The sequence below is a fragment of the Diaporthe amygdali genome (genome assembly GCF_026229845.1).
Source record: "Diaporthe amygdali strain CAA958 chromosome Unknown NODE_32_length_550834_cov_65_698784, whole genome shotgun sequence".
NCBI lineage: Eukaryota > Fungi > Ascomycota > Sordariomycetes > Diaporthales > Diaporthaceae > Diaporthe > Diaporthe amygdali.
Window position 1 is genome coordinate 461,328 of NW_026517052.1, and position 16,169 is coordinate 477,496.

Sequence of the window (16,169 nt, forward strand, 5' to 3'; positions counted from 1 at the left end):
ATGTCGTCTTCCTCTTCCTCGGCTGCACCACTCAACCGCTCGCGGTCCCTGAGGCAGCCTACTGCCGGCCTCAACAGGGCCCAGAAGAAGGATGAAACGGGCAGCGTCATCAACACCAACAACGGCGCCGCCATCAGCAAAGGTGCTGCCGCCGCGGCCTCAACCTCCTCGCTTGGCGCAGCAAGGAACACGTCCCCTAGCAGGCTTCCAAAGCCCCCCGGCGGCCCTCCAATAGCGACTCGAACGCGCGCTGGCACCGCGGGGAAAGCGAGCAGCATCCCAGCTGCTGCCGCAGGGACCAAGAGCAGACCAACCTCAGGCATATTTGGTCGGGCAGATAGCATCGCTACCAGGAAGCCAACGACGCAGGCTACTTCTGTCGATCAAGCAGAACCTTCGAAGAGTACCAGGCCGGCTCCCATAACAACGAGCAGGTTGATCCGTCCACCAACGAAATCGATATCCACCACCTCGAAATCGGGGCCAACTTCTTCAGAGCCCTCGCCCACCACCCCAAACCGGCCCTCTCCCTTGAGGACGATACCACCGACGACGGCAGCAGCGACAACTTCTCCGGCAAGAACACAATCACCGCGCACAACCACACATATACGCGCAAAGTCATCCGCGACCGCCCTAAACTCCGCGACTGTCCTGCGCCCACCGCGACCGCCATCAGCAGGGTCGGTGACTTCGACTTCCACAACCAATACAGCCACGACTACGGCGACGGCTGCGAGCAAGAGACCAGTAGGCCGTGCCAACACGACGGCAGCGCGATCGAGCCATCTGCGCCAAGAATCGGCACCATCGTCCAACGCGTCGGCCCTGAGCAGGGCCTCATCCACAAATGCGGCCAGGTCCGTCAAGCCCACCGCGCCAGGCGATGCGCCCCGCCTCAAGCCCGCCTTCAACACCCTCCAACAGCACTACAGCCCCGCCCGCAACCTTGCGCCCAAGCCGCTGACGTCGACCTACCTCGCTCCTCCCTCGCCGTCGAAACTGCCGGCCAACATTGCCATCTCCTCCGAGACGGCCAAGCTGCAGACTGAGCTGCTGCAGCTACATCTGCTTCATCGCGACGCAGATTCTGTGACTGCCTCATGGAACGCGAGCGCGAAGCAAAGGCTGGGGCAGAGGTTCGCTGAGTTGGCTGGGAGGGACGCCGAGGTCAGCAGGGAGGAGGCCGAGGTCGAAGAGACGAGAAACCTGGCTGCCCTGAAGGCCTGGAGTGGTAGCAAGGGGCTGGATGACAAGATCCAGACGCTAGACTCTATCCTATCTGGTGTCTGGAGCCTTGGTGAGCCGAGTGGGCGGTACACACGTGTCGTGAGGAAATTCGAGAAGTGGGTCGACCAGACGAGACAAGCTGTGGAGGCACGAAGGCTCGCTGGCGGGCTTGGTGCCCTCATGGAGGACGACGAGGTCGGATTCATCAGTGAGCTGGATCCAGCATGGAAGGACGAGGTGTCGTCGATGGCGAGGAAGCTGGACTCGTGGCGTAGGCAGCTGGGACAGCTTGAGAACAGCGCATTTGATGACAATCAGGACAAGGATCAGCAGCCTTCTAGCCTGGAAAGACTGCTTTCCGGTTGCCGGAGCCAAGTGCACGGCATGCTGGCTGAGCTGGATATGATGGAGCAGATCGAGCGGGACACCATTGCGCAGGAGACTGCTTGGATCAGGAGGATGAACCGAGATGATGATGAGAATGATACCCCCAGGGCTGGAGCGATTTGGCGAGCATTTTGAGGAGCTTGTAGCACGGCATTGATCACAGCGCGGCGTTTATGTGGCTTGAAGGGAAAGCATAGGAAAGGAGCAACCCACGCCTACTAGAAAACCCAGTGTCTCACGCACTGCCTCCGATGTGATCACAGATGCGAGGACATCTCGATTGCATGGAGCATAGGCGACGAAAAACCAATATCTCATTTCTCCCACCTACAACGATTCCTTTGGTCCCTTTTTAAATTAAGATGTTGACATGATCAGCTCAGGACGACTGATCCTCACGAGATCAAGTCTTAGACTTTAAGCAAATCTGCGTGACATGGCCGTTAACGGCAATATGGCAAGGCCAAGGTAGTAAGTTACAGAGATGAGAACTATATCATGCTTGCAGCAGTCGCATGGCATGCTGCGCAAGAGCTCCGACGAGAAAGGTGGACGGTGAGAAGCTGGGGGGAAATGGCGGCCGACACGGATGAGGTACTGTACCCTACATTCAACCATATTTCACGCGTCGGTTCACCTTCGTCCCAATGCTATATCCCAGTGAAAACCACATTCCACAACGACAGGCGAGCTGGCATGGTGGCAAAGCGAGCAACTTGCAATCCCCAGTAAGTCCACACACATAAGCCACACGTTCAGACACAGTGCCCACCGCAACGCCAATAAACACACAGGCAGGTGAGGAAAAGACACTGCAACAAATATCCCGAGGCTCCTAAAAAGGAAATACCGAAAGGAGGGACGCGCTGTAGCACCTTATAGGGGTGGCAGGGCGTGAGGAGGGTCGTTGACCTTTCTTTTTTGCCCTTTGGATCATTTTCAGTCAGGCAGTCACTCGGGCAGGTCCAGCACGTAAGCGGTGCGAGGCTGAATTGAACCCCACGAGTTGAATCAAGTAAGGCTGGTATTGATGCCCATTTGGAAGTCGACGAGCTTGAGCAGGAACCTGTCACAAATAAGGGATTCCTATCCTCAGGTAGTGGGTCCTCAAGCAGCAGTTCGTCAGCGCAATGATCCCACCGGATTTGATAATGGAGATTTTCACTGTTACTTCACCTTAGAGCCTGAAATGAGAAATTTATTCGGAAGGAAATTCTTCTTACGTCTCGATCAACACTTGGGCGCACACTTATCAATGCAAAACTTGTCCTGGTAGGACTGCAAGTCCCTTGACCCTCAATCGGGAGCTACCTGATGTGAAGAAATATCAAATCTGAGAACCCTCATAATACATATCTCAACACCGATTTACCGAGTACTTGACCCAGCAGCTTTTCGTTGGAGATAGGAGCGTATCCCGTAGAAAGTAATCTCATAGAGGGTTAGTCCATAAAACCAGGAGGTTATCCCACAGGGGGCTGTTCTTTACCAGAGTTCATCACGCAGTGCTCCAAGTCCACCCCGGACAACAAACCAACTCTCACGGGCAGGCCGGCAGTCCGGTCATAACTTACTTTGAGCCATTGCTCCAATCTCTAAAGTCTGAATTCGAGTAGTCCATCAAGGCTGACACCCACAAGAAGGACGCAATCAAGTGGAAGGGCGCATATAACCACCATACTTGCTGGTCGAGTGTTGTCAAGTACTGAGATTTTGGAAAGTTTATGGATCCCGCATTATGTTTGCCGTGGGTAGGGTAGTATGTGTCCGATCATCAATGCCATTTTGAAAAGAACAAGCCTCGCTCGGTGGATTAGATGAGCGAGCTATCGGCAGAAGTACCAATTAAAAAAATAAGTTGATTGACTCTGGGCCTTAGAGTTCAGGAAGATCAAGATGAAGACATGTTCGAGGCGGTGCTAGAGCGCGCAGGCAAATGAATCACCACATGGATGCACGAAGACATCATTGGGCTGTACAACAGGCAAGTGCATATACAAATACGATTTACTGTTTTGACACCAGTTAACGGCCTCAATTCAGGCAGCGCGTTTCAACACGGAGCACAATATCTGCTCTTACGATGTTTGACCTAAGACAGGTTTCACTGGTCGCCATGAGGGTATGTGTGCCAAAAAGTCATCGATTTCTTGCTGTGCTGAGTCTAACTCAAAGGTCCCATTACCATCACAGACCCACCGAATGTCCGAATTTGAGCCCAGGACATGAGTTTTTCGAGTGTAAGGCCATGCGCCCAGTCTCAATCGTCACTCCTGAATACCCAACCAGTTCTGTTTTCTCCGGGATGCATATCTCACGGCATCAGAATGAGCCGCTCACGCCAAACACCAGAGCCAAGAGTGATCACCGTACGAAAAATAAAAGAACGAAACCCTGAACTCCCTAGTAGATCGGCAAGAATCACAGCGCAGTACCCATAGCTCCAGCCTCAATCGTCGAACCAGCATCGGCTGCCTCGTTCATGGCAACGCCGACACCAGTCTCACTCTCGATGGAGGACTGCTGAGGCACTGACTCAATAGGCTGTATAGAATCGACTTCCATCGGCTCACTGCACAAGACGGCCTCGAACTGCGTATCAACCTTGTGCAAGACACTGCAGATGTGCTCCCGGGCCACCTCCTCAGCTTCGACTATTTCGGAGCTGGAGATGATGAAGCGAAAGTCTGACTCAAATTTGTCGACGATGTCGTGAGCTGCCTTCTTCAGATCCTTGGCGCTCGCCACGAAGATCTTCTTCAATTCGTCCATGACCCGCTTGGTTGCCTTGCGATAAATTGCGTTCTTATTCTTGCGGACATGAGTAGACATGTGTTCTTTCATGCGCAAAAAGCATCCCGTGCCTGGAATCTATCAGTAAAGCACCAATCGCGTCTAAAAGAATATATTTCACCTCGTTCTTGATAAGCCAACCTATATGCCTTAAGCATTTCCTTTTGCATCTCGGGCTGGAAGGCACGATGAGCCGCGCGTTGCTTCTTCTGGATTTCTACCTTTAGGCTGGTGACTTCATTCTCCATGGCCGCCTCGTAATGGGAAATTTTCTGTCCTAGCATGCGTATTGATGCCGGTTTGCATTTTTCGAGCTCCGGGCGGTTCGACATAGTTCTGTGGAACTCTATCAGCTTCTTTGCGAATTCCGCCACCATATTGTCGAGGGTTCCCGGGACCGAGTGGTCGAATGCCTGCTCCCAACCAGCTACAATCTTCTTCAAGTACGGCTCGAGGATATCTTCGTTGAAGTCACGGGACTTTTCGGACTTGGTCTTGTCTCCATCACGGCGGCAGATCGCCTTATAAGTTTGGAAAACAATGCCCCAACCACCGTCGTCCTTCTTTGCCGTCCACCTTGACACCACATCGGTCACTTCTTTTGCTGCGTTGACGATGGCAGCATTTGACCTGGAGAGAAAGTTGCTCTGTATGATATCGTCAAGCTCGCCTTTCTTGGCCCAAATGAGGACATCCACGTCTTTCTTAAGGTTTTCGGCAGCCATGTGAAGATACTTCTCTTCATAGCTCTGATCTTGCTTGCTCATCACCGGGGCATTGCGCTCAAGCAAGCTACTGTTCACCCAAATTGTAAGAGAGCCCAAAAGTCCATAGAATTCGTTGAGGAACGTTCGGTAGACATGAATTCGGCCTTGCTCGGGTAGTTTCATGGCATGCTGTTGTAGAGACGGGACCTCGCTGTCCTTTAGGTCTCGAAAGCCCTCAACGCGGGTCTCGCGTTTCGTTTGTAGACGAAGTTGTTGATACTGCTCTAAAGTTAGTACACGAGAGGTCAGTTTTTAATGGTAGTGTCGAGGAATGGACATACCGCCTTGCTCGAGACACAGAAAACGGGCAACGAACGGCCGACTTCTTCATAGTCGCGCTGCTTGATGGAGGGATCAAAGTTCTCATCATCGGCCTGAGCGTCGGCTTCATCGATCCTATTCATACGTCAGCTATAGCTCGAACTTGTGGACTGAGGAAAGGAAACGTACTCTCTGATTCCGTTGGAAAAGTCAACTCTGACACACTTTTTCACGTGTGAATTCCGTTTCTGTATGCACAGACGCACTGCCTCCACAGAATTATCCTTCTTCTCGTGTTCAAGAGCCTTGAGATCATTTTTCATGGTTTCAAGCCTCTCACACATATCATCGTACTCGGCACCTTTGGATGCAAGCTTTGCCTTGAGTTCAGTGACTTTTGATGAGATCTCGTCGGCTGTGAGGGGCTCCTGGTCCGGAGTGTCGTCTTCGTCAGAATCATCCTCCACCACAACGCCTCGCCGGCGCCCGCGCGTCGCAGGTTTCGTAGTACGCTTGCGCTTTGCAGGAACCCGAGGCGCATATACCTGCCGGCCCTTCTTTTGATTTCGCTGAAGAGCTTTCCAGGACTTGAACTCCTTTTCGAGCCCCTGCCATGCTTCGTCGCTTGCATTGAGCTGCCCTTCCAGTTTCTCGATGGAGTCCTTCTTAGCGTGGATCATCTTCTCGAGATCATCTTCTCTCGCCAAAGCGGCTTGGATTTGGCCATCCCCGTCGAAAGCCTCCACGCTCTCTGACAGCTGCACCGAGTCTGTCATAGTGCAGATGAAAGTGACACTGGAATATATGCCATCTAATTTCATCTGTAGACGACTACTCATTCCCAAAAGCTTTCGAGCAGCCTCGTCATCGACAGCCCTCTTGATGGGGGCAGCTACCCACACAGCGGAGCACTCAGCCATGTACTTTTTGGCAACGGCGGACCTGGCGGCGTTTGCGTCGTGTATTCCCGGTAAATCAACAATGCATACTCCTGTTTCGAGTGCTGCGGCCCGCGTGAATACCCTCACGACTTTGATCAATGGCCAGAAAGCCATGTCTTTCTCCTTACGAGGGCCGCCCTTGGTGTTCTTGTCCTTGCTGTCAAGGTATTTTTGAAGCGATATGTAAAGGTCGCGAGCATTGCTGCAAATTATCTCTTTTGTTTTTCCCAAGACGTTAGTCACCGCATTCCTCTTAGCCAGCTCATCGACCTTGCTCTTCAAGATGAGTTCATGCGTCAATTCTGGATACACGGCTCTGATTTTGGCGTAGGCAATGCCGGCTTCTGCGTTCGTATCCAGGTATGCGGCAGAGAGTTTCTTGTCCTCCACGAGGTCGCCATAGAGAAGCTCCAACTCCGAATCCCAATCATCTTGAGATATGAATTCGACTTCAGCTCTGTACGCTTTCTCGGGATCCTGTGAGTCGTTGTAGGATATTTCCGTTATCACGGCAGTACATGCCCTGAAGCCAGAAGTTGGAAGAAGCTTCTCCTCGTCGAGCAAAGCATTGATAAGTGAGCTTTTCCCAGCACCTGTCGCACCTGCCACTGCCACAACTGTGCGAAGCTTTTGCTCTGCCCTGAGCTTGTCTATGCGGTTGAGCCAATCCAGCTGCTCCTTCTGCTTTGAATCAGCCAAAGGCTGTCGAATCAAGCCCAGTACCTGGCGGGCTCTCTCGATGCAAGACTTCAATTTGGCCAAATCCGTAGTCTCTGAAGCCTTTCTCACATTGTCCAAGGTGATTTGTTGTGGCGCTGTTGGGAGATCAGACCAAGGTGTATCAATGACTGTCTTTTCCTCCTTCTTGGCTGGAGTGTCCATAGGCTGCCTGACAAACGAGTCCGAAGAAACGGCAGGAATGGTCTGAGAGATGGTTGCTTCGAAGTCTGGCTCAGCTTTTACATTGACCAGGGTCGAAACTTTCGCAACTTGTGCATCAGTCGTGTCAGTGGTGTACTCGCCGCTTGATCCAGCAATGTCAGTTGAACCTTCATTTGCTGTGATCGGCTGCTGTTCGTTGGCTTGAGAGTTAGGACCTGGAATTGCACTAGAGCCTGTGGTAGTCAAAAGGTCGTTCATTGTAAGGCGAATTTTGATTTTGGGTATCTCAGCAGCCGCAGTGGCGAGGGTGTCCGCAGGAACAGACTTTGGCCGAGTATCAGTCGCCGGCGGCGTGCCTCGAAGAGACGGTGGCTCTTCGGATCTCATGGCGTACTAAGTCCGAAATTAAATCTTGCTTTGCTGTAGGCTTGGAGAGAAGCTGACGATGGGAGCAAGAGATGAAGGTTTTGGAAAGAACGGAGGCTTTGAGGAAGGAGGCAGAACGCAACAGAAATTGGAAAGCAGGTTTTTGGTATGGGGAAGTGCAAAAGCTGGCTTTAGGACTTTTCGAGGAAGATGTCAGTCTTTGAGCAAGGGGCAAGCGTTTGGAAAGCTTCGGAGTGGATCTGAAACTGGGACGAAAAGTTATTGTGAAAGGGAAAGGCTTGGGTATCACCACTTGGTAGAAGCTCACTGTTTGCGGTGAAGGATCCCTAAAACTTGGCGCAAAATCAAAAAAGGCCGGGAGGACTGTAATTTGATGAAACGATGGGCAGATGATACGTGTGAGAAGAATTTGTACTCAACTTGTAGAGCCCAGGCTTTGATCAGTTGGAGTGTGAGGTGTGAGGTGCGAGAGGTAGAGTGAGATGGCTTGGCGCAAGGTAGGGAGATAGGTGCATCCTCAGAGGCAATGAAGGAAAGAAAACAGTCAAGATGTAAAGCCTGGTGATCATACCACAGCTCAGGTAGAATCTCTTGTCTTCAAGCTGTGCGTAATATCAAGGAATATGTTGTGAAAATGGTGATGAAAGGTTGGTAGAGAGGAGGGTGATGTCCACAGGAGGAAGGAGGTTGTCAACAGGAGGAAGGGGGTTGTCAGTAGGAGGAATGGGGCTACTTAGAAGAAGGGTACTTCTAGCTTGCGAAAAGTAGAAAGTGTGGCTCTTATCGTAGAAACCTGTGTACGGAGAGGATGGTGAGTACGAGGTCAAAGGCACCAGCAGCAAAGTAAGGACGAGGGCACGAATGGGATGTAAGGCCTAAGACTTTCAAGGCTGTCGAAGCAAACAAACTGCTCCTGGCACAAGCTACCTACTGACCGACCTCGTCTGGATAGATCATATAGGCGCAGAGGTGGAGAATCCAAGTGCTTCTGAGCGTGGATCTTGAGAGACAAGCATTAATAGCTATATTTCATATGGGCACCTGTCAAGTCAGTAGCTCTTGTAATCTATATATGACCACTGCTCTAGTAAATCTGCTTCTGCTTCGCCTCAGTGGTGGCTTTTTTCATATCTTTAGCAGGTAGGAGACGATGCTCAAAGACAACGAACTGGAGGGAATTATCCCACAGAGGTTATCCCATAGGAGGATTATCCCACAGGAGGTTGTTCCATAGGAGGTATTCCATAGGAGGTACGACAAGCATGGTCACATATCGATCAAACCCTGCCAAAACATGCCATCATTTGAGGCTCAATTGCCAGCATATCTCTTTGTCTAGTGACTTGACATCTAAGGCTTCATGGCACGCCCGATTGCCCTCGGCTCTCTGACAAGCAGCAACACACCGGGTCATTATTCCAGACCTGAAGCACAAAGTTCCTGCGATATTCGCAGGCATTCTGCACGCATGGAACGCAACATCGACCGCCCCAAGAGAATTATTGGATTGTTGAACTGGGAAACTTCTGATGCCTAATGGGAGGAATTCCGTTGCCTCGGAAGAGAATGGACTTCTAGTCTAATAGGAAAATGGACATCTAGTCCAACAAGAAAATGGACATCTGACCTGATATGCCTTGAGAAAGATTTGACTCGTCCGCGTTGGAGAAAAAGGACATCTAAACCCAGGCTAACACGCCCCAGAGGAAAATAGACATCTGGTCTAACAGGTAGGCCGGGGTGGAAAGCAAGTATTGCTGCTGCATCCTGCAATGCTGTCATCTCCGTCGCATTCCACTTGGAATTTGTGCACAACTGAAGGAGATACCCTCAAGGGTGATAGACCTCCTTACACAGCTTATTCACTACTTGCTTGCTGCCTTGTGTTTCCCTTCAGGGTGGTCACTGGCCCGTCGAGGACATCAGCCACAAGCAGGAGGTGCTGAGTCGACATCCAAGAAGGGCCGCCCTTACAGCCTTGGCAGCGGGCGCTTAGGCACGGCTGCACTTGCTCGCCCATATCCGGCAGTTCCTGCCTGGTCAGAAGACTGGCTGATTGGGGCTGGAAGTGACGATGCTTGACAGCAAGGGCCTAACGAGATGAGGAAAGTCGGTGTAAGGTGTAAGGGCAATGCGCATTGAATGCGGCGACACAGGCGAGGTCAAATGACCAGTATCAGCTTGGTTCATCCCATGGCCTCCCGGGGCACGTGCTGGCAGAAGGGTCGGCGCCGGAGGATTGCTGACTCCTGACTCGGAAGCAGCCTCCTTATCGCCCGAGCCTCCGATGATGCTCCGTTTTTCCAGGGTTCGTATCATGCCCATGATCAATCAAGTTGGGGGCGGGGTGTCCTGGGCCGTATCGCTGGCTCAGCTTTATTAAGCTCGAGGTGGTTCTCGTGAGCCCAGATGACATAATAAGAAAACAGAGAGCGCCCGTGCTAGGAGATGAGATGAGATAACGAGTGAGATGGGTGAGATGAGGTGCATGTCCAGGTCAAGGATGTCTTCTTTGTCCTCGTCCAGAGATTAGCACCATGGGGGTTAGTTCATGCTGCAAGCGGCCCAAGGGTGAGTGAGACAAGAGGCGCCCTCTGAGCTTTGAGCCTCCCCCACATTGGCCTCGTGCTGAGCTTGTGCTGGGCTTGTGCTGGGGCTTGGTTTGGGTTGTCTCTCCTCGGGCTCCCTTGTGCTCCTTGTGCTCCTTGGGCTTGCTGTGGCACGCTGTGGGTTGTGGTGGTGGTGGGAGGAGGTGGTGGGTGGCGTGCCATTGGGTTTCCGGCGCACTCCCCACTTCCAAGGTAGTCAGGCCCAGGCCCAGGCCCCGGAGCTTGACCACACCCCCCTGGTAAATTACTTGCAGAGTCCCGTTGAGTTGCGTTGTGACGCCGTCACCCCCAGGAGCTAAGCCTTGCTCAAAACCTCACTTTTCACCAGCCTCTCACCTTATCAGACCGAGACGCCGTGTGACAACCACTTACCACCACCACCACCGCCGAACATGGCCACCACCATATACCTCTAGCCGGCAGCCCTTACAGTCTCCGGTGTGATCTACAGAGCACCTGCGCGTCAATGCTGTCAACTTCCGGCGCCAATTCAAAAGACACTGCGTGCGCCGCTGTCACGTCACAATGGAGCTTGACGATACTGCAAAACTCATCGCAGACGCGCAGGCCAAGCTTGCCGAGCTGGACGGTCGCGTTGCTGCATACAGGCTCGAGATGGCTGCCGAGTTCAATCGGTTCTCGGGGGACCTGCTCCAGAATGTTCCGGAAGATGCTGCCTACCGAGTCTCCCAGGCCGTCGCCGAGTCTCTGGTCAACTACCCTTACCTGTTCCCTCCTGCGAGCCACCATCGCCACACATTGCCTTTAGAAACACCCACAGAAAGTCACGATTCTCCCTGGCGCAACAAAGGCTCCCCACCACCAATTCTTCCACACACCTCGGGGACGCCCAAGGACCCTCTTCGAAGCTCTCACGAGCGCGAATTGGAATTCCAAGGCCTTTTTACCCCCACATACCTCCCACTTCTTGACAGCACTGATCGCCCAATCCACTCCCCACCTACCTCACCAGGCGCGGGCCCACCGCCCAACATCGACGACAGGCTCGCCGTCAGGAACACCCAGACCTCAGAAGGCACCCAGACCTCAGACGTTTCTCAGACCCCAGAAGAAACTGAGCTTTCAGCACCCGCCCCGACCTCAGCAGGCACTCAAACTTCGGACAGCCCTCATCACCGCCCCAGGCCAAGCCCACTGCGTCGCGCGACTGACGCATCCATCGACTCAGTAGCAAGCGACTCCAGCAGCACAAGGATTCGTAAAAGCGCTCTGCGACGCTCCTCCGCTAGCTCATCTAGGGTGGCCGACAGCCCACGAGAAACTCGTCGCGTGCGATTCGAAGTGCAAGGTCAGGAGGTCTTACCGTCTTCATCGCCTCAGGCATCCACCGCAGCCCTCGCAGAGGCTGTCAGTGCCAGCTCAGAAAGCTCAGCAGCCCTCGCGGATGCCTCACTCCCTCTCACGACATTAGGCGACATTGACGGTGAGGACGATCCCCCACCGAGAAAGGTCTCTTCGTCTCAAGCTTTGCGCGCACTCTCAAAAGCGCCCTTGGATGACCCGACAACGTGGACCGTCGTAAACCCTGGATCTGAAGATTCAGCTTCTCATGCAGATAAGACCAGCACAAAGACAGCTACAGCTCCATCGTTGAAAGCAGAGGAGCGTGACACCATGGCTCCAAAGCAGCTTCCCATGCATATCAAGGCCGAGGATGGCGGAGGACGAGGCCAGAGCGAGGTGGAGGACGCCGTTGGTCCCGCGGAGCCTGAGACCATGGTTGAGAGCGTTCAGGCCCCGGATGACGAGTCCTCGGACGACGAAGATCCCTTGATGATAATTTCAAAGAAGGATTTTAAGAAGAAACTTCGGGCAACTGACTCACAGGAATCCAAGGCCACCGGCTCTGTCTCTGCTCAGCGCGACTCATCTGAACCCCTAGGTTCTGGACGCAAGTTCACCCCAACCACCAACAAGGAGCTCGGTGCTCCTGAGGGCAGCTCTGCCAAGGCTGTCTCTGCCAAGCGGGCCGAGCCCACTGAGGATGAGGAGGATGACATGTTCAATCTGGAGGCTGGTGAAGACGACGAGGCCCTCAGGAAGGCGATCTCGGCTCGCGGTTCCCCAGAGAAGCATCTCCCTGAGCCGGCCGAAGAGGAGCCCGAGAAGGACGAGAAGGCGGACGAGGAGTCCGGTGACGAAGTGGATGAGCGCGAGGCCCAGTTCAAGCCCAATGCTCCCATCCAGGCCTCGCCTCCCATCGGCATGGCTATCAAGAAGACCACCAACGTCCCTCCCAAGGTGCCCCTCATGCCGCAGGGAAGCATCCACAAGATGTCCATCGGCTCCTATGGAGGCAAGCCCATCACCATGGCGCCGGTCAAGAACCAGGAGCTGATGGAGAAGATCGCAAAGTCTGAGGACGCTCACCCCTTCTTCGTTGGTAGTGTCAATGGACGAAGCGGACCCGATCCCTCCAACGCTAAGAGCTACCGGGCCAGTCTGCCTAGTCCCGCTAGAAGCGGCCCTGGCACGTTCATGGAGCGGTGGATGCGGGAGAAGGAGGAGGGTACCAAGTACGCCAGCGACAAGGAGGACGACGAGAATCAGAAGAAAGAGTGAGCACCTTCGCCTTCTCTGAGCGTAACTGGTGAGCATTCAGCATCGAGTGGATCCTGCATACTCGGGAAAGCCCTTGAAAATGGCTGCAATTGGGGAAATGGCGTTCGGGACTCATAGGGAAAAGGGGCACTTCGGCATCATCATATGCGATACCCAGAATTGACTGAGATCAAGTCCATTTGCAACGATTGTGTTTGTCCTCTGTGTCTTCTGTGATGCCTGATGTTGAAATGTTCTCGCAAATGATGTCGGGCACCGACGTAGCTGACAACCCTCTTGGGCACTTCTTTCTCACGCCCACTTGGTCCCCTCTACGGTTTGCCTTCGAGGCAAGTACTTGTCGACATTTGAGAGAGGAGCCTGCGTCAGCGGTATTTCGTCATGGTTGTTAAAATCCAGTGTCACCATGGACAAACTTGTATGGATATTTGCCACACTAACACGTGCTCACCAGAAAAGGTGAAAGGTAGAGATACCGTGATTCTCATAACCTGGTACAATACAGGTATGTTGGACATTTGTTTGGAGTGCAGGGGATCGGCAAGTGGGCCAGAGCTTTGCTGGCCAGGCCCCCGAAATGGGTGGGCTTGGAACTGGTGGGCGGGATGGGCTGGGCCGGGATGCCTGCCCAAGAATAGTATCAGAGAGAGTACAACAGCCTCAGCCCACTTAGCCTATGTACCTCACTTCAGGCCGCACTTCAGCAAGCTCCCTCCCGCTTCTTCGACAGCCGCCACATCCTTCTATCTCAGTCACTGTTTCTTCTACACACCTTGCAATCAATACAGCTCACAAAATCTCAACGGTCACATCGGCTATTGGTCAAGCAGATCCTGCCGATTCCGCTCCACGCTGCAATCACGGCGTCAGACAGCTCGCACCCTGTGACTGTATTTCCGACTCGCACGCGTAGGACAGAGACAGTCGGCAGCGTCCTGTTCGACCCAAGATACACCTCTCGACGCCAGCCCGAGCCAGCAACCCATCTCGCTATCGACCGAGCGTCATCAACGACAGCTAATATGGACGGCAAACGCCATCTCTCGTCCTTCCAACAGTTGGAGAAGCTTGGAGAGGGAACATATGCTACTGTAAGTCCATCAACAAGACGGCCAGCCACGACCGACTTCTAGGTGATGTCCTGACATGGTCTTCCACAGGTCTTCAAAGGGCGCAACCGACAAACCGGCGAGTTCGTTGCACTTAAGGAGATCCACCTTGATTCCGAGGAAGGAACACCCAGTACGGCTATCCGCGAGATCTCGCTTATGAAGGAGCTCAAACACGAGAACATTGTTGGGCTACATGACGTGATCCACACGGAGAACAAGCTTATGTTGGTATTCGACTATATGGACGGCGATTTGAAGAAGTACATGGATACCAAGGGCGACAGGGGAGCCCTTCAGCCTATGCTCATCAAGTCCTTCATGTACCAGCTGCTGAAGGGCATCGACTTCTGCCACAAGAACAGGGTCCTTCACAGGGATCTCAAGCCCCAGAACCTTCTGATCAACAGCAAAGGACAGCTGAAGCTGGGCGACTTCGGTCTGGCAAGAGCGTTCGGAATCCCGGTCAACACCTTCAGCAACGAGGTCGTCACGCTGTGGTACCGAGCTCCCGATGTTCTCTTGGGAAGCAGAACATACAACACCAGCATCGACATCTGGTCTGCTGGGTGCATCATGGCAGAGATGTACACAGGCCGACCCTTGTTCCCAGGCACGACCAACGAGGATCAGATCACCAGGATTTTCAGGATCATGGGCACCCCGACGGAGCGAACATGGCCCGGAATTACTCAGTTCCCTGAATACAAGCCAAACTTCCAGATGTACGCTACTCAGGATCTCCGCCAGATCCTGCCAATGATCGACGCAGCGGGCATCGACCTGCTGCAGAAGATGCTCCAGCTACGGCCAGAGCTCCGGATCAGTGCCGCGGACGCCCTCCAGCACCACTGGTTCAGCGACCTAATCGTCCAGCAGCACCAGCAACAACAACAGCGGGCGATGCAGGCACAGGCGCAAGCTAGGGCCTATACGCAGGTGCCATCGCAGGGCGTTCCATCGCAAGGCTATGAAAATTACTAGGATGGGTCAAGTCATCGTGATATCCTTGAAGTTCACCCAAATCTTACGGCGTCTACGGAGGCAAGTTGCAAGTGATCAGCAGCGATCTGGTCTTTGCCCTTCGTGACGAACCATAAACAGGTGAAGGGTTTGACGATCCTCGCCGCCGAAACCAAGACTTTCATTTATGTCATTGTGGCAGCTGTCCGAAGGGTTCAAATACCACAATCGCTGAGGTGCTGGCCTCAGAACCGGGAATAAGCGCAGGTTCAGGGTCGAGTTGAGCCCTGTAATCATTATCGAGTCATCCGGCGCTTGAAAGTGCTGAAGTGACCGTTGCAGCGCAGCTCTCTAGCAGGATCACTTCCGGTGGGCGGCAACAGCTGCCTCACACTCCTGTCCTGGTTTTGCTCCAATTTTCAGCATCTAATAGCCTCATCAGCCTCAAAGGCATACGGAGCAAGATTCTGGTTCATTCGTGCACCATGTGGCCTTCCAAAATCCATAAAGCCACGCCCTCAAACTTCGACGCCTACACAATGCCTGGTCGATTGTGCTCGACAAATCGCTAGCAGTTGATGCGGGTGTCCGAGAGAGATGGCCTGGTGTTTTATCGAGCGCAGGCATGGACGCATTTCTTGGGCAGGAATGTGGAGGAGTGTCCTGGCGGGTGGAGGGCAAGAAGGGCATAGTGTTTGGCGCAGTTTCAAAAAATCAATGAGAAACTTCCAGGTCAACTGGATGAATCAACAAGCAAGTGCCTGATCAGTTACTCAGGAAGTGGCCCAGAATTTCCGACGGGACTTAGTATTTATATGTAGTATTTGGCCGTAACGGAAGGTGGCTTACATAGCACACTCTGATATACTTTCGAATGGAATACTCCTTTTTGTTGCATAAGATGCGCGGTTACCGGTGCGTATGCGGCTATCCCAGTAGTGGGGCCTCGGTCCAGGCTCCGATGCATGGGTCTTCTCCCCAGGTCCACCTACATCATCCTAACCACTCTTGGAACATCGCGACCACATGCGATTCATCGTTGAAAGGACGACTCGCGACATTTCATCGCTGTCCACTTCGGCCAGTCCAGGCCCTTCCTTTTTGGAACCTGCGAGTCCGATATTGGTAACCTTTCGTTTGAACTTGCATCCTGAGGAACCCCCGATTCAGGCATATCCGTTACCAAAGGCAGCAGACGTCGTCCAAGCCGGAGATCCCTCGAAGACGCCATCGAACCACGCATCCGTTGGACGTCGG

At 53.3% G+C, this 16,169-nt stretch overlaps 3 protein-coding genes across 3 annotated transcripts; 2 read left to right on the forward strand and 1 right to left on the reverse strand.

Annotated features, from left to right (window-relative positions):
• On the forward strand, window positions 1–1,752 carry J7T55_009625 (uncharacterized protein; the record flags this gene model as incomplete). Its single annotated transcript, XM_053132702.1, has 3 exons — window positions 1–378; window positions 435–750; window positions 800–1,752. 3 exons carry the CDS (start codon window positions 1–3, stop codon window positions 1,750–1,752), a joined length of 1,647 nt encoding a protein of 548 aa, XP_052989456.1.
• Window positions 1,753–4,038: 2,286 nt separating this feature from the next.
• On the reverse strand, window positions 4,039–7,648 carry J7T55_009626 (tat pathway signal sequence; the record flags this gene model as incomplete). Its single annotated transcript, XM_053132703.1, has 4 exons — window positions 4,039–4,481; window positions 4,532–5,396; window positions 5,459–5,573; window positions 5,628–7,648. 4 exons carry the CDS (start codon window positions 7,646–7,648, stop codon window positions 4,039–4,041), a joined length of 3,444 nt encoding a protein of 1,147 aa, XP_052989457.1.
• A 3,134-nt stretch (window positions 7,649–10,782) lies between these two features.
• Window positions 10,783–14,933, forward strand: J7T55_009627 (negative regulator of the pho system; the record flags this gene model as incomplete). The annotated part of the gene is made up of 4 exons (XM_053132704.1): window positions 10,783–12,836; window positions 13,346–13,436; window positions 13,671–13,931; window positions 14,001–14,933. The coding sequence occupies 4 exons, from the start codon at window positions 10,783–10,785 to the stop codon at window positions 14,931–14,933; spliced, it is 3,339 nt and encodes a 1,112-aa protein (XP_052989458.1).
• Window positions 14,934–16,169: the final 1,236 nt, after the last annotated feature.